Here is a 23745-nt window from a genome sequence, read left to right as displayed (position 1 = left end):
GGATTTCACCTATATATTAAAACAGTGTAATATTAATGAAGTTAATAATGTTCTCAGAGCTGGATGTGCAGTATGTTCTTAAAACCGTGGCAGATAATATAAATATGTACAGAGATGAACTTTGTATCCAGGGAGTGTGTATGTTAAAAAAAAAGTACAGAAAGGAAATACCTAAAATTAATTTACTGCTTATAATGGGTGTATTTGCACAATCCCCCCCCCCCAAAGAGGATAGTTGGTTGTCACTAAATGTGGGCTGATTATGGCAAGAGGTATTGTGCATTTGACAGCATCTTTCTCCTTATTGCAGAATTGATCATGTGAAACACCAATATCATTTAGTGCAAGAAAATTAATTATTGTGTGTGTGTTAATAATAATTCCCCCTTGTGTAAAATACATCATGGACTACTATTTCTTTTTCTTTTTAAAAATACTTTCCCCTCTCTATTTTAGAGTTGGGTGAAATACCATGCCAAAAATCACCCCCCAAAATATGTTAGCATTGTGTGAATAAAAGGTTCCAACCTTTCGCTCTTCAATTTGAAAGAAGGAATATATACTCAAAATGGCATTGAAAGAGGAATCAACAATTTTTTTCTTTTCTTTTTGGTCACTATATGACTGAGATCCATTGGTTGCTAGGATGTTGGACCTGCTGCATCCTTTCAACCTTATCACTGAAAAGCAGTGACTTATGGTGTATCTTTGCAGTGATGTTTGGGGGACTGAGCAAAATTAGGTACAGAAAAAACAAATTTAAAATTTTGACAGCAAAAGCAAACAATTGCCTTGATTTTGTAGTACTAAGTCTGTTGCTTTTTTAAACTGCATCATGCAGTTAGTTTCTGCGTAAAAATTAATTGAATCCCAATTGGTCTGAAAATAGTTCTTAATACTCTATACATCATTTGTACACCCTATGTCTATGTACCTATTTGTGTTCATGCTTATGTGGGAAACGATTGGCCTGAAATTTGTATGGAAATTTATTTTTAGTTCCCCAAATTCGAAACATTCTGTTGCAAAATTTCAATCTTTAAATTTAACTACCATGCTTGTGTATATATTGTTGCATGTATAAACACAAATGTATTTAAGGATACTTATGTGTATATACATATCTGTGTTTATACATACAAGTATTTTTTTAACTATACAGTTTAATAAAGATCGGGGAAGATTTTTCCTTTTTTCCAATAGGTGGAAGAAATCTTGAAGACCAGAAATTGAAAAATGTGTTTTAATTAAAAAAAAATTAAAATTTTCCGGCTGTGGAAGATGGATCTTCTTTGCAGCCAGTTTGAAACACAAGTTCATCTTTAAATGAACTATTTATTTTGAAGAGGCAATTAACCTTCACTATCTCCAGTCTTCCTGACCATTCAAATGGACTTGCTTTCTCCAGTAGTTGTAATTCACCCTGTCTGAATTTTGAATGAGAATGAGATGTGTTCCTTGGAAATGTGAGGAAGAAAAGTCTTTCTATCCCGTTATTATCAATTCATGGATTGAGTGTTGATTCGACCTACAGGAGAAAAATTAACTGGAAGTCTTTGAAGACAGAGTTGCATGCTGAACCTACCAAGGTATCTCAGTAAAAAGTGTATTCATTTGGGAAGGTTTAGTGTGTGAACTGTAATTCAGCAGGTGCTTAAGATATATCTTAGCAGTTGCTAAAATTTGAAGGGTTATCAAAATGACTAGCTGGCAGCAGTTTTCACCCAGTGGCCAAGGTTTCTGCAATAGCATATGCAAATGTTGTTCTGAGGCGCATGTCCCAATCTCAGCATCCCCTCTTGTCAGTTCACCTCATCCATCTCTTTTAAGCAGTCAGCAAAGAAGTGGTGGTGGTATAGGAATTGAGCTTCCCAAAATATTAAATGTGTGTTGTCTGCTTGTTGCCAAATATGAAACTTCTTTATTTCTGGATTTTGCCCTCATGATATTGCTGCCCAACAGCTCTTCTTGTCCCTCACCATTGGCCATGCTGACCAGAGGTTAATGGGAGTTGTAGTCCAGCATCTGCAAGGCACCATGTTGGCAACCCCCGCTTTAGTGTTTCTTACTATGATGTAAATAAATTGGATGTCAGGAAATTGGAGGGTAAACAAATTTATGTGATTTGTTTATAAATTGGAAAACAGTTTTCATAACATATATAAAAGTGGAATGCGTTTACCTAACCTACTGGTGTTTAGAACTTATTATGTGCCATTGAAATAAAAAAGAGTAGCAAAACTAGTGATTTGTAACATGGTTTCTTTTTATTTTCCTTAATCTCCTCTTTCCAAGATTATATTTTAAAGAAGATACCTGTAAATCCAGCCTATAGAAGGTTTGCCAGTTAAACCAAACTGATCAGCCATCACTGAGAGAATAGTAAACCTCTGTTCAGCCACCAGTCTCTCCAACATAAGTTCGCAATAAAGATTCAGCCGAATATGTCTAACCAAGGAGATGATTGTTACTTTTATTTCTACTCCACATGTACCAAGGTTTGTATTTCCGCTGTCCTCTAGTATTCTTTATTCATGCTTGCAGTATTATAAGCATAATGTAACCTGATACACCCAATAGACTGCACCCAAGGCATCCTTCCCTCCCTTTAGTGACCTTATTGGTAGCCAGGAAGAGGACTATTGAAAGTTGTAGTAAAACCTTTAAAGTTGCTTTTGTGCATAGGAAATGCAGTTCAATGAAACCTTGGTTATATTAGCCAAATTTTTAATGTATGTATTGCTTACCAAGACCATATTTTATTCTCCATAGGGTGACAGTTGCCCCTTCCGTCACTGTGAAGCTGCTCTGGGGAATGAAACTGTCTGTGTGCTCTGGCAAGAGCAGCGATGTTTCAGAAGTGTCTGCCGATTTAGACACATGGAGATTGATGTAAGTATTGTCTCAATATATAGTCTAGCAGTATGATTATTCTTGATATCTAGGTCTGTAATACAGACACTGTGTGCATTATTGAAGTGTAGTGTTTTTTTGCATAGAACATTTTCCTAAAAACTATAAAGACATAGGTATGATTTAGAGCTATCAAGCTGTTAGTTTGTTAAATTTACGTTTGCAAGGTTATTTTGGTAACTCCTGGCTTGCTTTGAAAATATATATCTACACACATAAACTTACAAATGAAGAAACTGCTCATAGTAGTTTGAGATTCACATGTTTAGACTACCAGCATGGGTTTCTTAGTCTCTAAGCACCTTTCCAGCTTGATTCGAATTTGGGGTGCTTTTATTTGGGTTGGTTTATTATATGGTGACTAATGTGTTTTTTACATTAAAGCTATAAAAATGAGAGAAGAAACATGTGAACCTCCATTTTAGATATTTTCCCTTGTGCACCATGTGAGTTGTCCTAGCTTTTTCAAAGTATGAGCTCGCTTGTAGAAATGTAATACATAAATTGTGGCCACAGTTAGTGGCCCACAGTCATTTCTGCTAATAACCCATTACCTTGTTTGCATACTCTGCACACATGAGAATGTACTTGGGAAGAAACAGGGTGACTTGTGTGGACAAGAAATGTGATAGCAGGACCTACCCTATGACTATAAAAAATGTGTCAGGGAACTGCCACCTGGCCTGCTGAGGGGAATGGAGGGTCTGTTAGCATACAGAAAGCCCCAGCGCCAATTGAGCAGCAGTACCTCTTCCAGCGGGGAAAGCTCCCACACCTCTAGTGGGGATGAGAGGGAAGGAACCAGCCTGGCGTGGAGAGGGCTCAGGGATGCCACTGAGAGCCCCAGCGCCTCATATAGCCAGGAGCGACAAACAGGGAGCCTGGCAGAGAAAGGGCTTGGGGATGTTGCTGAGACCCTGTGCTCAGTTCGCCCGGATGGTCAGGAGGGAGTCATGCCATTTCTGTCGCCCCAGTTGCGCAGAGGGGTGAAACGCAAGGAGAGTAGGAGGAGTCTTGGGGTGCCAAAGTTCTTATGCTGGGGGAGAAGCCGGAAGGGGCCACTCCTGGATTCTGCCAGCGACTGAGACAGACATGCTTTTTGTAGCTCTGCACTGTAAATAGTTTGCAAAATAAAACTGCAAAAGACTGTTTGGGCTCCTGCTCCGTTACTCGTGAGGCACCATCACGCGAACCTTACAGCATGCTATTTCGTTTTTAACAATGATTGTTTTTAACAGTGCATACCCAAAGGGTCTATAATTCCCTATTCTTAAACAATAGTGGAGTAAACATAAAGTTAGTCTATCTTATCAAAAGGTGTGACAGGCAGTAGGATTTGGAAGGAAAAGAAGATATCATGTAGGATATAGGAAGGTAGAACTGAAATATAATAATGGGCCAGGATCCAAAAATCCTATGAGTTAGTGAAAAGCAGTTTCACATATGCACTGTATGTGTGCTGTTCAATCTCCCCTCTGTTGCATCTCTTATACTACATTGCATGTATCTGCACAGCGTGTATTTCTAAGAAGGGCTGCTTTTCAAGGGGTGAGAGAGAGGTTGCTGGCACAGCTTGTGTACATAAGTGGAACTCCACATGCAGCCAGCGTTAGAAACTGAGATATGAAAGCTAGGAGCTAAATGGCACCTTAAACCTAGGTTATGGGCACGACAACAGAATGTCTAGGCATGCTTTTTAAATAACAAGAATACACAGTTGAAAATGAATGAACTGCAGCTAAAATCTTGTGTTCATTTTTCACATGCTCTAGTCCTCACCTGAAGACTGCAAAAAACAAAGCCATGCTTCCCCTGCCCACCCCCTAATATTCTTAAAACAGTCTTTTCTCCAGTCTTCAGAAAGTGGCTGGAAGTGAGGAGGCAGAAAAGGGTCCCCCTTTCCTTCCACTGTGCAGTTTTAATCTGAAATCTTAGGTGCAGTACTGCGCCCAGAGCTCAGAAACTGCTTGTGCTAATGAAATTCCCTGTTGCAACATGCTCCTAGAACAATAGGAGTTTCAAACATTGCAGCCCTTTGGATCCTGGCCATTGTGATTAAGTAGTCTCTTCACAGATGACTGCCTGTCCTAAACAAAATGGGAAATAATATTTGCATTATCAGTTCTTCTGATAAAATTATAGGCTGTAAAGGTTATGTTGCTGTTACCATCTCAGTGCGTTACTAACTTACGTTGTGGACTTGCAGGTTGTTCCTAGTGTACACTTATAGCCTCTCTTTTGTCTTCAGAAAAAACGCAGTGAGATCCCATGCTTTTGGGAGAATCAGCCAGTGGGCTGTCAGAAGATGAACTGTGCATTCCACCACAACAAGGGACGTTTTGTGGATGGGCTTTTCTTACCTCCAAGCAAGAGTGAGTTGTAATTTCACCTTTTGGCATGTCTCTTTACCCCTACCTATCTACATTCTTTCTTCAGACTTCCACATTTCTGTAGGTGCTGTAAGGAAAGCTGTACTTGCCTGACTCCCCCCCCCCCCCCACAGCAGTGCATCAAAAAAATCCAGCAGCAGTACAGTAGAAAAAGGTTATGCAGGTATACGTTCTTTATTGCACACAGGTGGATGCTTCACAACATTGTTTTTGTTGTTAACCCAAATACTACCAAAGGTGTGAGGAAACTTTGACCCTCCATATGTTGCTGGAATGAAACTCACTTCCCTGGCCTTTAGCTACACCTGCTGGGGCTGATGGGAATTGTAGTTCAGCAACATCTGGAGGGCCAAAGGTTCCCCACGCTTCTACTAGCAGCTTGAAGACATCTGTGTGAACACAGCACTCTGAAAAGTGATTTACATAACTTTAACCACAACCCTGCAGCCCTTCCGCTCCCTTTTAAAATTTCTATAACCATCTAGGAAACTCGTTCAGACAAATAGCTGACTTGTTTGTATTTAACATACAACAGGGCAAATAGTTTCACCATCATTTCCTTCATGGTTAACTTCCTAGAAGCATTAGGTGACTAGTGTTTCAGAATGCTATTTCTGATCCATAATAATGGACTTTAGTGTAGATGTGAGCGTAAGCAAGATGGAACAGGGCACCACTTACTGGAGATTTTTCTCAAATAGAAATATTATGAGGATAGGGTAGTCATTAAGTATCAATAAAATTATTATATTGGTCAAAATCCTTTGCAGAATGATTTTGATACAACTGGAGAGATTTTACACATGATGGATCAGATACCTATATATACAGTCGTACCTCATGTTGCATTTGCTGCGGGTTGCGAACGGTGCAGGTTGCGAATGCAGCATGCGCAGAAGCATTCTGTGCATGTCGTGCATGCGCAGAAGCGCGTCATCGCCGCTTGGGTTGCAGACTTTTCGGGGTGCGAATGGCACCCCGGAACAGATCGTGTCTGCAACCTGAGGTACCACTGTATTATTGATAATGGTTTTCAACTTGTAGTTTGTAAATTCTTGTGCATTTTTGTTTAAAGCTGTTCTAAACGTGCCTGAACCTACGGAAGAGGAGATGAAGGCTACACAGATTTCATTGCAACAGAATAAACTTTCTGTTCAGTCCAATCCATCTCCTCAGCTGCGTGGGGTAATGAAGGTGGAAAGTTCTGAAAATGTACCAAGCCCCACTCATCCACCAGTTGTTATCAATGCTGCAGATGATGATGAAGATGATGACGGTGAGCAAAATATAGCTCCCTAAAGCATGATGCTTCTCCGTTGTTTCAGTGCATATCATTAACACAGTCATTGCTTCAGTGTATACCCCACTTCTCATCTTTCAGATCCTCAGACTGCCTAACAACTTATATAAAATTAAAGTAAATTAAAATCAAAATGAAAACAACAATAAATGTGTTAAAGCAGGTGATGGTATTGGGTATTATCTAGGGTTGCCATACACCTGGAATTTCCAGAACACACCCCAAATACTGCAGCCACAAGCAGTGTCTGGGTGGAAATGGGCAAAATGTCCGGGGAAATCCGGACCTATGACTGCCAACAACCAGCAGTGTTGTTTGGGCCGATGTTCTTCAAAAAAAAGCTCAAAAATGTCCAAGCTCAACAACTTTGCCCCCCCCCCCCCCGCTCTGGATTATCACTTTTTGAAATATGGCAACCCTAGCATTATCCCAGCACCTTGAAACTTTTCTTTCACTGGTGCTTCTTCCAGTCCTCTGGAGCATATGGAGTGGGGAGGTTTCCACCCTATAGCATCTGAGAGTAGCAAAACTTAATTGGCAAATCATAGATCCTCTATCTACCTATTAATTAATTGCACGTTGTACTGATCTTACTTGACTTAAGCAGGTGAGACAATCCAAATGAAGTTTTACTTGACTCACAGTTCTAACTTATACATGCCTACTCAGAATTAAGTCTGACATATCTCAGTGGAGCTTGCTTCCAGGTAAATGGGTATAAATTAATGCAGCCTAAGACTTATGCACATTTGGGAATTGCTTATGCACTGAACATAGTGGGCTTACTTCTGAATAAATAGGACTCAAAGTAGCAATGTTACTTCTTTCAGATCAATTATCGGAAGAAGGCGATGAATCTAAAATGCCTGTTCAACAACCCTCTGCGGAGGTTTCTAATGGATTGCGGGTAATTTCTACTCGGAAATCAGCAAGTAGCACAAAACAAGGTAAAGGTAGGAACTAACATGCTCAAAAGAAACTGAGTGGATCCTTAGCAAGGGATTTGGGCCAAGGATACCCACATTCAGCATTTGGGTTGGATTGTTTATTTGCTTCAGTGTGTGTTTATATTTCAGTTCTTGCAATTGAGGACTTTCAAAATATGTTTCAATAATTGCTGTTTTTTATTTTAAAAAATCAAGTGTTGGAGGGAAGGGCATTGTTGTGTGCTGGTGCAGGAAGGTAGATGGGGTATAGAGAGTGGAAAGGATATAGGAGCTATGCAGAAAGATGGAAACAAAAAAACCGACAAACATTTTTTGTCCACAGGAAGTGTTGTGGAAAGTTTTCTGGAAATATTTCCTATGCATATTTAGGGTAATGTGCATCAGAAAATGTTCAGTTTGCACTGGAAAATTTGCTGGTGCCCCAGAGAGTGATCTAATTTAGCATATTGATTATACTTGTATAGAGTAAACACAGCTAAAAACTTTAAAATTGCCAAGTTTGCTTGTGGCACCCCAGATGTTTGATTCCAGCTCCCATCATCCTAAACAAGCATGTACAATGTTCAGATGTGATGGGCAACGTAGGTCAGTAACTTCTGGAGGGCCACAGGCTCTCACCCCTGGAATAAATTTTCACAGGTTATCTTAACTTTGAATTTGTTTTCTGCCCTTTCATATTTGAGAGAAACTTATCCGCTTACTCAGATTTTCACATTTTGCAGTTGATAATTTGAATTTTGGAATCAAAACCCTTGATGAGATCAAGTCAAAAAAAATGAAGGAAAAATCAAAGAAGCAAGGCGGTGAGTTGACCTTTGTAATTTTGAGGATATTCCTTTCCACAGCATTACGTTTGGACACCCTCATTGTTGCAGTGTCTATTATTAGAAGTCCAGGGTGGGCTGTTGTTTGCTTTGGCTTTGAGCCTTGCAAATGCTAATGTTTTGTTCTTATATACAAATAGGAATTGTGTATGACACTAGCTGGAAAGATGTCTGCTTTTAGGCACTTTAGCTGCAAAGTATTTATAATAAAGTAGAAAACTGTCCGAAGTATCTGTTCTGCAACACATTCCACAATGTGGCTTCATTTTCTTTCACAAGTTTTTCCATTAGTCATCTCATGAATTTACATTTATTATATACTTTCAGCACTATCCTATGTGTAGCCTTGGATGTCCCAGTGATCATTGAGTCAGCAGTTTTGTGCTCTACAATTGAATCACAGCAATTAAGTGAATTAAGTGTTGGGGTGGTGGCTAATGGAGGTTGTTCGATGATTGTTCAAAGGAAAAAAAAGAACTTTAGATTGGACTTTTCCTAAGGCACCAATGCATTACAGTTGGCATTGTATAGTAGCTAAGAGTGTGAACTTAGAAGCCTCATATTCAAATTGCATCTCAACCACAAATTCATGAAATGCCAAATAGTGGTAGCAGCACAGCTTAATATAGCTTTGTCTTGGTCTTCTCAGACAACCCCTCTGAAGTTTCTGCTCAGATTCAGACCCATCCAGGCCCAGAAAAAGAAAATGTACGGACTGTGGTCAGAACTGTAACTTTATCTACAAAGCCAGGTAAGCGTAATTCTGTTTGTATTCAGTTCAGCAGCTCTGGTAGGTGTGGCATTTCTGGAAATGTCTTTCCTCTTTATTGATTAGCATCAATGTTACAATGTGTATATCTGGACTCACATAACACTCATGTATGTTCATATACACACTGCTGAGAGGTTTATGATCTTTTGCTGGAGTTATAACGTGCACTTATTATGGATGTGTGTTAATTCTTAATCTTATTCCTACAAGAAGCCCTCACAAAGAAATAAAGGAAGCTTAGTTTATTATATAAATCAGGAGTGGCAGAATATATATATATTGCTGCTTTAGACAGCAAAGTTACAGTCTAAGCAGGTAGCAAATCACAATACAAACACACTTGAATTAAAGAGCAGAAAATACCCTAACTACTGTATTCTAACACCTACATAAGCAAGGTGACAATTTGGCCATAAACCCACAGAAGAAGGGAAGGGGAAAAGGAAAGTATACCTGTCCTTAAAGCGAAGCAGTAGGTGCAGAGTCCTAGGGCTGGGAGAGTTAGCTAACCTTTTCGTCTAATGTTCTTTTTATACCCTTTTTTGCCAATGCATTGTGATGGAGAGGGGAGGGGTTGTGAAATGAGTGATTCTTACAATTTCTATACTCACTTTAAGAATAGTGAGAAATGGGGTAAACTGGGCATCCCATTTGTTTCTTTCAAAGGGTGAAAGACTTGCCATGTGTGATCTTCCTGCCTCTTTCACCTTTGGTTACCCTGTCCTGTTTGTTTGACAAAGGGTGAAATACATATGATAGCGAGCAATTATCTGAATCTAGTTAGAGGTACCGGTAGGTAGCCGTGTTGGTCTGCCATAGTCAAAACAAAATAAAATAAAAAATTCCTTCCAGTAGCACCTTAGAGACCAACTAAGTTTGTTCTTGGTATGAGCTTTCCTGTGCATGCACACTTCTTCAGATACAATGAAACGGGAAGTCACTAGACCCTTAAATATAGTGAGGGAGTGGGGAGGGGTATTACTCAGAAGGTTGGTGGGAATGGGTGATCAGCTGATAGGTGTGGAAAACCTGTTGAGGACTGTTAACGACTGCAATTGGTCTTACAGGGAAAGGCAAGGGGTGAGATGGCTAAAGATAGCTTTATCATGTATAATGAGATAAGAATCCAATGTCTTTGTTCAGACCAGGTTTCTCCATGGTTTTAAGTTTGGTGATTAGTTGCAATTAGTTGCCATCTCACCCCTTGCCTTTCCCTGTTAGACCCTGTAAAAATTGCAGTCGTCAACAGGTTTTCCACACCTATCAGCTCATCACCCATTCCCACCACCCTTCTGAGTAATACCCCTCCCCACTCCCTCACTATATTTAAGGGTCTGGTGACTTCCGTTTCAGTGTATCTGAAGAAATGTGCATGCACACGAAAGCTCATACCAAGAACAAACTTAGTTGGTCTCTAAGGTGCTACTGGAAGGAATTTTTTATTTTATTTTGTTTTATCTGAATCTAGGCATCTTTGCTTGCAATCTGCCTTTACATCACCTTACCATTGTGCTGGTGGATCCCATTGAGGAGTTGAGTATCCTGTACTTAACAACTAAATTTGCATGTGTTAATCTTCTGGTCAAGAAGAAGAAGAAGAAGAGTTTGGATTACTGTTTGTTTATTAGCCAAGAGGCTTTAACAGTTTTTCATGGAAAAAACTCTACATATTAAAGCAATTGGTTTACTTCAGACATCTGTTAAAGTAGCTTGCCCTTAATTTTTGTCAGGTGAAGAGCCTCAGATTCGATTGACTGTTGCAGAGAGATTGGGAAAAAGGAAATCCTTTACAGGTGAGAACCAGCATGTAGAATTAAAAAACCCTGCTCCTCTATTAACATATCAGCTGTATCCATTCTTTTCCATCATAGGTGCATAAGTGCACAAAAGTTCTGATCATGGGTTCATTTTTCATTTTCTGTTTTTGAACCTTGATGACTTATTAAATGACTGTATTAAAGTATATGCCATTTATGGCACTGCAAAGAATCTGCGGCAAGGAGGAGAGGGATTTTCATTTTTTTGACATTTCAGTGAAGAGCTTTGTAAAAACTAGACCGGTATCAGCTCTTATTCCACTCATCTGCTTCTTGCGCTGCCACAATGTGTGTGTGTATCTCTGCCCTACCTTTCTAGGCAAAATGTTCACTAAAGGTGTCTTTCAGTGTCATAAGACTGATAGGGGATGGGTAATTGCCACTAAAAGTAGCAAGCATAGCTGAAAGCTAAAAAAACAAAAGCCTGACAATTTTTCTTTTTACTGTTAGTTTCTGAGGGTGGTCTCCCTCTAAAACGTAGCCTTGCTGAAAGACTGGGAAAGAAAATAGACTCCTTGGAGAATACAGACAAAATACCAAAGAGAGGTAGGTGTGTTTAAATAGTAAAATGTGTTCTACTTCTTTTCTAGTGCAACAAGCCTGTTTAAGTGAAATTGTTCTAAAATGTCAGTGAAACTCCTGTTTTTATCGGGGATGAGGAATCAAATGCATATAATGGAAAGGCCATATTAACAGTTGTTTGTTTCAAAAATCTTGTATGCTGTCTCCATACAGTGATGCATACAAAAGTATTCCAAATTCCATAGTCAATGTGATCTATGCACAGCACATACAGTGTAATTCTTTGATAGATCTACTATTATTCAGTTAAAAAAAATCTATTTGCAGTTTATTTGTGGTTCTTTTGAGTTGCAGGAAACATACAGTATTTCATTTCACTTTTAATTTGTATACCACCTTTTTATATTACTATACAGAAGGCAGTTTATAAGCTAAATAAACAACAAAATAGACAGCAAAGATCATACACCTAAAAACAATCTGATCCAATACAAAAAAAGTCATAATAAAAAACATAACTTTAAAATAAATATATAAAATAAACAACTACTATCAAATTTAAGTATTACTAAACTGTAATCAATAAAAATAATGGCAAGTCACGATGCATAAAATACCACAAAACTATGTAAAAGGATCAAATTGAGAAACAAGGACAGACAAATTATAAAATTAATTTTAAAAATACCCTGGAACTCCTCTCTTCCCAGGTGCTTCTGCTGTTCTCAAAGTCATGGTCTGGCAAAGGCGCCTAGGCCTGGAGGGTGGGGCAAGGCAGGTGGAAAAAGCCATTGCCTGATGGCACGTGTGAAGTCTTTCTCCCATCACAGTTCTTCATCTGGAAACATCTCTCTTATGAAGACTTCTTGGGCTGGATTTGGGCTAGATTTTTGATAAATGTCCTATCCCAGAAAAAGAGAAATGGGTCACTGCATAGTTTCGATACTTTAACTAATACTAAGTATCATTAAGAGGAAATCAAGTTATTAATCAACTCTTAAATTCAGTTTTAGCTGAATCCCTATGCTGTATATGTATTAATTAAATTGAGGTAAAATGTTGTTCTTGATGGGTTGTTAAGATTTGATATTGTTTAAATTGCAGCGTTGCTGCCTCATGTTTTTTTTTTTAATTGTCTTACGTCAAGTTGTTTTAAATTCTATGTTTCGTTCACTTGTCTGATTTGTTCTTGATATGGGCCAATGGCCGTGATAAATTTTACTACTACTACTACTTCTTGGGCTGGAGGGGTGGAGCAAGCCATATGAAACAATTTTCTGTGTGAAGCCATAGGTCAGCTTTCTCAGCCTGGTGCCCTTCATCTCCAGCCAGGAATGATGGGAGTCCAAGGCACTAGGAAGATTGCTGTAGGAGAACAAATCAGGAGACTCCCATGTAACTTCCTTCACCATTTTATTTTTTCTTTCTGCAGTACAAGTTCCCTTGTCGCTTAAAGAGAGACTAGGATTACCATATGAGCAGAACAATATGGAAACAGGTAACAATTGGTTTTATTGGAGTACCTTGGGATATCCTCTCCCTATTTCTTGCAGGTGCATCTTTGCTTTAGTGCAATCCAAGTTACTCTATTCAGAAGTAAACCTCACAAAGTTTAATGTGATAATAATATATAAAAGGCTAAAATCTAGAAAAGCCCCAAGTCACAAAAAGATCAGCCTGCAACTGTTCTTTTTTCTTACCTCCTGATTTTAGAGCTCCTTTATGGAATGAGATCTTGCTCTCAGCATTAGTTCTTCAGCAATGTTTTACATACTGCTCACTTTTTGACTTGGAGAATCTACTTCAGTATGCAAAAAACTGGCAATGGTTGAAATACAGTGGTGCCTCGCAAGACGAAATTAATTCATTCCGCAAGACTCTTCGTCTTGCGGAAATTTCGTCTTGCGAGGCACCTTTTCCCATAGGAACGCATTAAAATTTAATTAATGCGTTCCTATGGGAAAAAAAGTCCGGGGGCCCCTCCCGACCGGCACCGGAGCCAAGCCAAGCCGCGTTTTAAGACTGCAGTGAGCGAACAGCAGCGCTGCTGTTCGCTCGCTTCAGTCTTAAAACACGGCGCCGCGGCTCCGGGAGGGAGGGAGGGGGCCGTGGGATGATGCCCGACATCGGGCATGATCCCACGGCCCCCTCCCGACCGGCACCGGAGCTCCGCGGTGCTGTGTTTTAAGACTGCAGCGATCGCTGCAGTCTTAAAACGCAGCTCCGCGGCTCCGGGAGGGAGGGAGGGGGCCGTGGGATGATGCCCGACATTGGGCATGATCCCACGGCCCCCTCCCGACCGGCACCGGAGCTCCGCGGTGCTGTGTTTTAAGACTGCAGCAATCGCTGCAGTCTTAAAACGCGGCTCCGGGAGGGAGGGAGGGGGCCGTGGGATGATGCCCGACATTGGGCATGATCCCACGGCCCCCTCCCGACCGGCACCGGAGCTCCGCGGTGCTGTGTTTTAAGACTGCAGCAATCGCTGCAGTCTTAAAACGCAGCTCCGCGGCTCCGGGAGGGAGGGAGGGGGCCGTGGGATGATGCCCGACATTGGGCATGATCCCACGGCCCCCTCCCGACCGGCACCGGAGCTCCGCGGTGCTGTGTTTTAAGACTGCAGCGATCGCTGCAGTCTTAAAACGCAGCTCCGCGGCTCCGGGAGGGAGGGAGGGGGCCGTTGGATGATGCCCGACATCGGGCATCATCCCACGGCCCCCTCCCGACCGGCACCGGAGCTCCGCGGTGCTGTGTTTTAAGACTGCAGCGATCGCTGCAGTCTTAAAACGCGGCTCCGCGGCTCCGGGAGGGAGGGAGGGGGCCGTGGGATGATGCCCGACATTGGGCATGATCCCACGGCCCCCTCCCGACCGGCACCGGAGCTCCGCGCCGCCGAGTTTTAAGACTGCAACAATTGTTGCAGTCTTAAAACGCAGCGGCGGGGCTCCGGGAAGGAGGGAGGGGGCCGTGGGATGATGCCCGACATTGGGCACGATCCCACGGCCCCCTCCCGACCGGCAGCGGAGCTCCGCGCCGCCGAGTTTTAAGACTGCAACGATCGTTGCAGTCTTAAAACGCAGCGGCGGGGCTCCGGGAAGGAGGGAGAGGGCCGTGGGATGATGCCCGACATTGGGCACGATCCCACGGCCCCCTCCCGACCGGCAGCGAAGCTCCGCGCCGCCGAGTTTTAAGACTGCAACGATTGTTGCAGTCTTAAAACGCAGCGGCGGGGCTCCGGGAAGGAGGGAGAGGGCCGTGGGATGATGCCCGACATTGGGCACGATCCCACGGCCCCCTCCCGACCGGCACCGGAGCTCCGCGCCGCCGAGTTTTAAGACTGCAACGATTGTTGCAGTCTTAAAACGCAGCGGCGGGGCTCCGGGAAGGAGGGAGAGGGCCGTGGGATCATGCCCGACCTCGGGCACGATCCCACGGCCCCCTCCCGACCGGCAGCGGAGCTTACCTTTTCGCTGCGGTCGGGAGGGATGTTGTCCGCGTCTGCCATTTTGGATCGACTGCGCATGCACAGTCGATCCAAAATGGCGGACGCGGACATCACCCCTCCCGACCAGAGCGAAAAGGTAAGCCAGCTTACAGTGGTACCTCGCCAGACGAATTCGTCTTGCGAAAAACAGGCATAGACGAATTCGTCTTGCGAGTCAACTAAAAACTCGCAAAACCCTTTCGTTTTGCGAGTTTTTCGTCTAGCAAGGCATTCGTCTTGCGGGGTACCACTGTACGACATGTACATCTTGAGGGAAGCCCATTTAGAACGAGGCTGGGGGATAAGAAGCAGATTGTTAAACTCTCAGAGTGATACCACATCTTTTGGGGAGCAAAAGTATATAGAGAGCCTAGAACAGTTGACATTTTCACTAACATAAAAATGCAAACTAATTTTCATTTTGCTTTGTGTTTGTGGTGTAGAGAATGCTGCCCAACCAGCAGGTGAAATTCGTGTGAAAACACTTGAAGAAATCCGTTTGGAGAAGGCTAGCCAAAGAAAGGGAGAAATTCACCCCAAACCCAAGGTTGAAGTAACATTTACCATTGATGATCCCAATGCAGTGGCAAAACCATCTCCTGCCATCAGGATCAAAACCTTTTCAGAGGTCCTGGCTGAGAAGAAGCAGAGGCAAATGGAAGAGGAACGGATAAAAGCTGAAAAAGTGAGCCTTGCCGGACCAAAGCATGAGGGTGAGCCCCAGAAACAAGGCTCCCTGGGTTCAGCCGTTTCCAGCAGAAGAAAGCTGGAGGAGCCTTCTGACAAAGCTAAGGACTTTAGGGAGGTGCGCATCAAAACTCTAGAGGAAATCAAGCAGGAAAAAGCCCTCCGAATGCAGCGAAGTGGGGAGAACACCTCAAAGACACAGATGCAACCTGAGCGAACTCCAGTTGGGAGGAGACAGTTAAGCATTACAAAGCCAACAGGTACTATGTATGACCTGTTTGTAGCACCATTTTACTTCTAAATGCTCATATTCAGAATGCATGTTGAAGCAGGTTTTTTTAATAAATGATAAAATTGGTATAAATACTCATGATAGATTTGACTGCTGGAACATAGGGTAGAGCAATATCAGGAACTTCAGCTGCAGAACATACTGTAGTGTGCTGACAGCCCCCCCCCCCCCATTCCCACACACGGCTCTGAAATGAGCTCAGAGTAAGGGAAGGGGAAAAAGCATGAGTAGGGTATTCATAAGAGGAGAGTATTGGCAATGGCAGGAGGCATTAAGCATTCTTTCTCCTACCCTGCAAGTGTCCTTCTTGCATTTCTCAGTATTTCAGCAAATGGGACTGCACATTTTAATTTGACCCTAAATTCAAGTGGCAGTGGGGGTACTCTTTCCAGTTCACTTTGTAGGAGCCTGTAACTAATGCCAGAACAAATATTTCTGGAAAAAAACTTGTATTTTCAGCTGGAAGTAATGTCAGTGCATTGGCTAACTTAAATGATCAGCCTGTTGGCATGTCACCATTATGCACATTTTTCTAGATCAGGACGGGATAGGGTGTGTCTGGGCAGGATGTGTTCCTCAGAAATTGAGGAATTGAGATGAATTGCCTTGTTTGTAGTGCTTCATGGACCTTGGTGTTGGAAAGTAGCAAGCATTTCAAGCAAGATAGAATACTTCTGAGTGTGGTGTTCACCCACCTAATTTACCTGTCATCATAAGGTGGGAAATAGCTGTGCCTCAGGAGAGTTTATTCTCCTTTTAGAATGATCAATGTGGTGTTTTAACAGCTCCTGGAAGAGAAAAAAAACAGCTAGAGCTGAAGTCCTCACCAAGAACTTCTATATCAGATACCACTGCAAAGGTAAGTCTTCATTTTGCTATGCAATACATTCTATGTTGAAAAACAGGCCTTGCTACTGATGCCATGTTCATTATCATCTAGCATCTTTGGAAACTGCCATTAGACATCTATGTCAGGACTGGCTGTCATGTGATAAAGAAACCCTGCTTTCTCATCCTTCTAGCCCCATTTAGATCCCATTAGCTAATCAGCTCTGGGCCAAAGTTCAGCATATTTTGATAGCCTATTATGAAGGGCACATCATGCCACCAAGAAACACAATGGGGCTTCATTTTTCTGACAGACAACCGCAGACTATGAAAGCAGCATGGTTATAACAAGCCAAAAAGTAAAAACAAAATAAGAAATCCTGATCTAAACCCTCAGCACTATCCAGAGCCAGGCATGTCAAGATACTGAAATCTCTCGGGGGGGGGGGGGGGCTTTTCCTGGGAAGCACCTGTTTTCTCACCCCTTTATTTCTCATTGTCTACTCAGCCTTTGAATGATGGCATGAGCAATTCACATTCTAAAGTCCAAGTGAAGAGCTTGGAGGAGATAAAGAAGGAGAAGCAACGGCTAAAACAGCAGCAAGAGAGGAAGCCCCAGGAGCAGCAAGTGACTGTGCCATCTGCTGGGGAAGAAACTGCAGAAGGGAAGGCTGCAAAAAATCCTGTATCCCCAATGACAACAGGGAAAAGCCGTCCACTTACAAAGAGGTTGCTAGTGAGATCCCAGGAGGCAGCGCCAGAGAACGTGGGTTCAGAAGAGTTGAGACTTTCTGCTCAGCCTGTAGAACGAAAGATTAAAGGTAAACAGCAACACCTCGAGTCAAAGAAAGGTTGTCCTCCTTAAGCTGCTCATAAGAGGTAGAACAAGAGGCTTTTAAATTTTTGCCATCAAGATAATTCCTCCTTGTTTTAAGTTTCAGCATTGCCCCATGAGCTAAGTAACAAGGTGTGTATTCTTAAGCATACTCCCACATTCCCCTTACATGTCTCAGGCACAAAGGGATGGGATGAATATTCTTGCATAATATTGATACACATACTCTGGAATTGGCAAAACATCCTGAGCTTTCATTTATCTCTGAGATAGCATGTGTGTTCCCAGTTAGTTCAAAATGTAATCTGGGCAACAGCTGTAACTACTTTAATGCCTATGGAAATCAGAGCCTTTTCTGTTTCATACTATCAACCCGCCTTGCTCATTTAAGCTGTGAGTCACAAATATCCACTGCATCACTCTTGAGACAAAGGCACAAGGATGTATAGTATTAAAGGGACAAATCCAAAGCCTAGAGATCCTCTGGGAAGTCCTGGCAATTCTGCTTAGCCAGGTAACTGGACCCCTCTTGTTATGTATATGGCATGAAGCTGCACTTGCTCTCATTATATCTGGGCACTGTCCAACACGTCCCAATTATATGCTTCTACACTTGCGGCAAAGACACATTCTTAGTCCTAGTTGCAATAGCATGCTCTCCAACATTTCTCTGATGAAAATAGGGATGTCCCATTCCATAATGATAATTTTACTGTTCGTACCCCACACATCTTACTGAGTTGCCCCAGCCATGCTGGACAGCTTTCAGCATATATAAAAACATAATAAAGCATTAAACATTTAAAAAAATTCCCTATACAGGATTGCCTTCAGACAGCTCAGGGGTCAGATAACTCCCTACTATCCCAACATTTCTCCAGTGAAAGTAGGAGAAAAGCAGGGCATTCCAGGATCAAATCAGAAGGTGGGACAGCTTCTCTAAATCAGGGACGTCCCTGGAAAATTGGGACACTTGGAGGGTCTGCAATAGGTCAAAAAGCCCTTTGCAGGATGCTGCATTTTTCATGTAGATAAAGAACTGCCATGTGCAAAGAGCACCAAATATTTTCATAATTACAGATCTGACATTTCTTTTAAAAAAAGGTCTCGTTGGAGGAAGAGAAGTGCTGTTTTTGGTTTTAAAATGTGCTATTCTGGAAAAAAAGTGAAGGAGAGAGGAGTAACATTGCCATTCTGTGTTCATGGACTAACCTTGAGTTGCTTTTTCATATTCTAGCCAAACCAAAAGTGAATGTGAAACCATCTGGAGTGAAGCCAGTGTCTCCAGCAAAGCAGGCACTGAAACGCAAAGCGTCGGAGAATCATACTTCTGTTATTGCTGCAGTGAAGCCTCTGAGTCTCATCCCAAGCACAGACACAAAGGAGCACCTATCTGAAAACACAGCCCTGGTAAGAAGATTGATTCATGCTGTTGTAGACTACCTGAGAGCTGAAAGTATTAGCCTGTGCTGTAACTTTGAACTTTGAGATAAGTAGCAGGGGTGGTTTTTTTTGGAGGGGGGCACATTAACAGTGCTAAGGGACCAATTATATTTTGGAAAGTACCAAAGATTAACTTGCGAGAGTCTGATTTCTTATTTTGAATAAGAGGAGAGTAATAAGATGGATGCTCAAGAATTAAAACAGCATAATGATGATGGAGAGAGAAAAACCTGCCACAAACTTTTTTCCCCTCTCTCAGGCAAGTGCTCCTCGTCTTACAGAAGCCACAGAAGCTGCTGTTCCTGAGAGAGTGCAGTCTAACAGGTAATTATTTTATTTATCTATCCATAACCCTATTATATGTCACTGAGATTGTCTCTTGGAACAGTTGTGCAAGCTGACTTTGAATGTTTATTAGCCATTATTCAAATGAGATCATGTGAAAATTAGGATAAAGTCCTTCAGCTTTCTTTCCATGTAGGTTTGCAAGTGGAGGTCCAGGTAACAGGCACTAGGAATAGATTCTATTAAATTTAATGCCATAAGTGAAGTTCATATTGAAAATTCCAAGACTGTAGTGGCAGATTCTGAAGAAATACAGTTAGGCCAGTAATAGATGAAGGTACATCATAATATTAGAAGCAGCTTAAAAAAGAAATTAATACAAATTGTGAATATTTTCCATAGCACTGGTTTTAATTTAGTCAACAAGATAGAGTCAAATGTTACCAAGCTTGCACTCTTCAGATCCTAGTGCAATGAGGAGATAGCCGTACTCTGGATGAAGTCTTTAGATATCTCACACTAATGCTGACAAAAATTTGCCTCTTAAAGCCAAATTATGATAATTTAGAAACGAACTGCAATTAGACTAGCAAGATCCCAAATCAACAGGCATTTGTCCTTGGTTTTTAATATGAGTACCAACAACACATTTATTCTGACATAACCTTTTGTAGGCAATGCTATGTGATTTACTTATTTGCAATTAAATGGTATATAAATGCTATAAAATAAATAAATAGCTAGGACTCTACTTCTGCTTCTGAAGTAGAATCTTGCTCATAAAAGCTTATGCTGCAATAAGTTGATTTAGTATTTTAAGTTGTTCAAGACCTTATGCTATTTATCATATCTGATAGTTCCCATAAACTAGTTTCTTCACTCTTGCGTTTTGTTTTTCATACTGCTCATTTTACTTTGAACTTAGCTGTCTTAAAGCAAAACGTAAGACGCAGGTGGCGCTGTGGGTTAAACCACTGTGCCGCTTGGGCTTGCCGATCAAAATGTCGGCGGTTCGAATCCCTGCGACGGGGTGAGCTCCTGTTGTTCAGTCCCAGCTCCTGCCCACCTAGCATTTCGAAAGAACGCAGTGCAAGTAGATAAATAGGTACCGCTCCGGCGGGAAGGTAAACGGCGTTTCCGTGCACTGCTCTGGTTTCACCAGAAGCAGCTTAGTCATGCTGGCCACATGACCCAGAAAAACAGCTGCGGAAGCAGACAAACATCGGCTCCCACGGCCTGTAAAGCGAGATGAGCGCCGCAACTCCATAGTCGTTTGTGACTGGACTTAATTGTCAGGGGTCCCTTTACCTTTAAGGTTACATAGTGTAAACATGCATACCTGAAGAAGATAGTTTAGTGGCATACTGTAGCAGTAATCCAGCTATTTCTTTCTGCTAACCAACTGCTTCCTAACCATATCATAATATGACCTAGATGACACTTCAACATAAGCCTTCTTCAGGCATTTTACTGTGTGTAGAGGAGAGCAGGCCATACATAAAAGAGGTTTCTAACCATGCTTAACTGAATGCAGTTAGAAGCCACTGGTGAAAGTGCAAAATTCCCAGTCAGTTCTGATCATGCAAGATCCTTTATTCAGACCTTCCTATATATTGAATATGGGTGGGAATGTGGCAGCAAGGATGGGCTGGTGCACACCAACTATACATGTTGCCCTACACACACACACACACACACACACACACACAGACACAAATGTTGCTTGAATGCCCATATAAGGATATTATCTCTACTCTTTATGTACCTGCATCCTGCCTACTTAAGTTTCAGATTTGTAACTAACTTATGACCTGTCTGCTGCTAGAGTAGAAACTTCCTGCACAGCTTATTGATATCACACCATTCTGCTGGGCTAAGGGTTCCCCACGTCCAGACAGGATATCTGTTTCCCTCTTGGAGATGTTTCAGATTGTTATCTTTTCCTTCTTTGTCAAGCTCCGAACTGCATATGGAGAACCAGGCAGCCTCCATGTTGCAAGCAGAGACAGCAAGCGCAACCTCTTCCCATGCAGCAGTAAAGACACGCAGACTGAGCTCAACAGGACCTGGGAAGACACCCACATCAGTAGACGACGACTTTGAAAAGCTGATTTGGGAAATCTCAGGAGGCAAACTGGAAGCAGAGATTGATCTGGACCCAGGAAAAGATGAGGACGACCTCCTGCTTGAACTTTCTGAAATGATTGACAGCTGATTTCACCCCCCATATATGGTTTATTTCTGAGAGAAAATAAATGTTGTATATTTTGTTGGATAACCAAGATTACCCATTTCTTGGTGAGAAGTTATGGCAAGTCTTAAAGCACACTTGAACTGATGAAAGAAATTGGCTGCATTTGATGGTCCTGTATTGCCCTGCTGGTCAGAGAGATGTTCCTATATGACTGTCTTGTTACTATCCAACCCACCTGAAATACTTTGAGAAAACCACAAACATTTCAACTTGGGAAAATCTGATAATCCCACATGGGGTCCACTTGTTGACTCAACAACCTTCCTGTATATATATATATATATTTACTTAACTGTCACATTTTGTTTTGCAGCCATGTGGCAAACCTAAGTGTCTGTTTGTTTCACAGCTTCTTGCTTTGTTATTTCTTTAAGGGTAATTTCTGTATTCCCGAGTTACTGTGTCAGCTCTTTGAGTCATGCAATTATTTTTTCAACTTTGATTTTGGAGCCAGGAGTACAGTTTAAAATGTGGAGGAGCAGAAATGTAGTAATCTCCACAATGCTGCCACATGACAAATGTGGCTTTAGAAAGAAGGAAATAATATTGAACATTTGTTTTTGTTTTTTTATCTTCCTCACTGTCATTCTGTACCATTTAGAAGTTTCCACTAGCAAGCATAAACTCCATGTCGCAAAAGCTAAGAATTTTTGTGTGTGCACCTATATTCATTAAAAATAATAATTGTTTTTAAAACATGCCTTACAGTGGCATGTGAGGTTATTCTCAGGTTTTGTTCTTTTTTCCTGAACTGATGGCCTTTTTTGCTGATATTGCACCGGTCATTTAAAACAAAGCTTTGGAGTGCTGCCTTTTGGCAGGTAAACCATATATATGCACTTTCCCCTGCCAAATCCACAGAGTTCTCAGCTGTGGCTCTGAAACTGCCCACCTGCAAACTTTCCATGGTACCCATGTCCAGCGCTTGAAGCCCTACAAACGATCTTTATTTGGCAGTGTTCCACAAACTCTGCAGCGTGGCTGTGGAGACTCGGGTGTATTGTATACCCTGTCATTCTTAAATCCATATTTCATATGATTACCTTTTGACTATTGTTATCTGCAGGATCTTTCTGGTTGCGTTCCTAGCAGGAATAAAAATTTGCTTGATTCTGTTGTAAATATGTTCACTTTAACTTGGAAAAACCCTGTGCTTTGCAAGTTCACATTGAAATTTTGCCTGTGCAAAAGATGGTTGAATAGAGTCATACTTTCAAATTTATGTTAAAAGCTGCCTTGCATTAACTGCTAGTTGACACATTGCTCCAAAGAAGTGGGAAACCAGAGAACTTCTGATGGGTGGTGAACAAAAACAACAGACATTTGAGACTGAATAGTTTGCAATAGTTTGTGTCTGCTTATGCAGAACCTTCTGTTTGTTGGCATTTTTCTTCTTTATTGTTTTCCATACAATAGATTCCACTCTAGGCTTTTACCTACAGACTCCGTTGCTTTCTGTACATCTTTTTGTTTTCTATTTAAATCACTGTATCTGCATCAGATATGTTTGCTATTTCTTTAAACAGTCTGCAGGAGAGAGAAGTATTTGTGTTTTAAATAAAGCTAATGTCGAAAATGTGTTTCAATGTTTTATTTCCAATAAGTTGTGCAGAATAGAATAGGAATTTGCCACCTGTCATGGCTTCTCAGCTTTCACTAGCCCCAAATTGAGATGGCAACATAAAAAGAACGAAGAGCCAAATTTCTTTTCTTTAAAAATAGTATTGCACTAAAAATAGATCATTGGATTATCATAGATAATCAAATTCTGAGGTTAAGTTTATGATGTGAGATTCTCATTGTCCTTTACATTTTTTATCTGCAGAGTTTGATCATAGCTCTTTTTACATCCTGTATAGTGGTACCTCGGGTTAAGTACTTAATTCGTTCCGGAGGTCCGTTCTTAACCTGAAGCGTACTTAACCTGAAGCACCACTTTAGCTAATGGGACCTCCTGCTGCCGCTGCACCGCCAGAGCACGATTTCTGTTCTTAAGCGGAGTTCTTTACCTGAAACGTACTTAACCTGAAGCATACTTAACCCGAGGTACCACTGTACTTGTGACAGTTTTCACCTTTCATAAAATTGGGGTAGTCTGCTCCACTGAGGCGCTTGTACATAGTTGAATAAAAAAATGTATATTTGTGTAACATTT

The 23745-nt window shown here is 41.6% G+C and overlaps 1 protein-coding gene across 1 annotated transcript; it reads left to right on the top strand.

Annotated features, from left to right (window-relative positions):
• Positions 1–825: 825 nt before the first annotated feature.
• On the top strand, positions 826–23166 carry ZC3H11A (zinc finger CCCH-type containing 11A). Its single transcript, XM_033152733.1, has 17 exons — positions 826–1589; positions 2296–2498; positions 2773–2892; positions 5162–5285; positions 6379–6579; positions 7434–7550; positions 8273–8353; positions 9024–9125; positions 10877–10939; positions 11414–11509; positions 12918–12983; positions 15410–15913; positions 16731–16804; positions 17282–17594; positions 18846–19018; positions 19311–19375; positions 21293–23166. The coding sequence occupies exons 2-17, from the start codon at positions 2445–2447 to the stop codon at positions 21549–21551; spliced, it is 2412 nt and encodes an 803-aa protein (XP_033008624.1). The 5' UTR covers positions 826–1589; positions 2296–2444; the 3' UTR covers positions 21552–23166.
• The last annotated feature ends 579 nt before the right edge of the window (positions 23167–23745 follow it).

This window comes from Lacerta agilis, chromosome 6 (genome assembly GCF_009819535.1).
Source record: "Lacerta agilis isolate rLacAgi1 chromosome 6, rLacAgi1.pri, whole genome shotgun sequence".
Taxonomy (NCBI): Eukaryota; Metazoa; Chordata; class Lepidosauria; order Squamata; family Lacertidae; genus Lacerta; species Lacerta agilis.
Note: the sequence above shows the minus strand (reverse complement) of the source record. Positions and strands in the feature narration are given on the sequence as shown.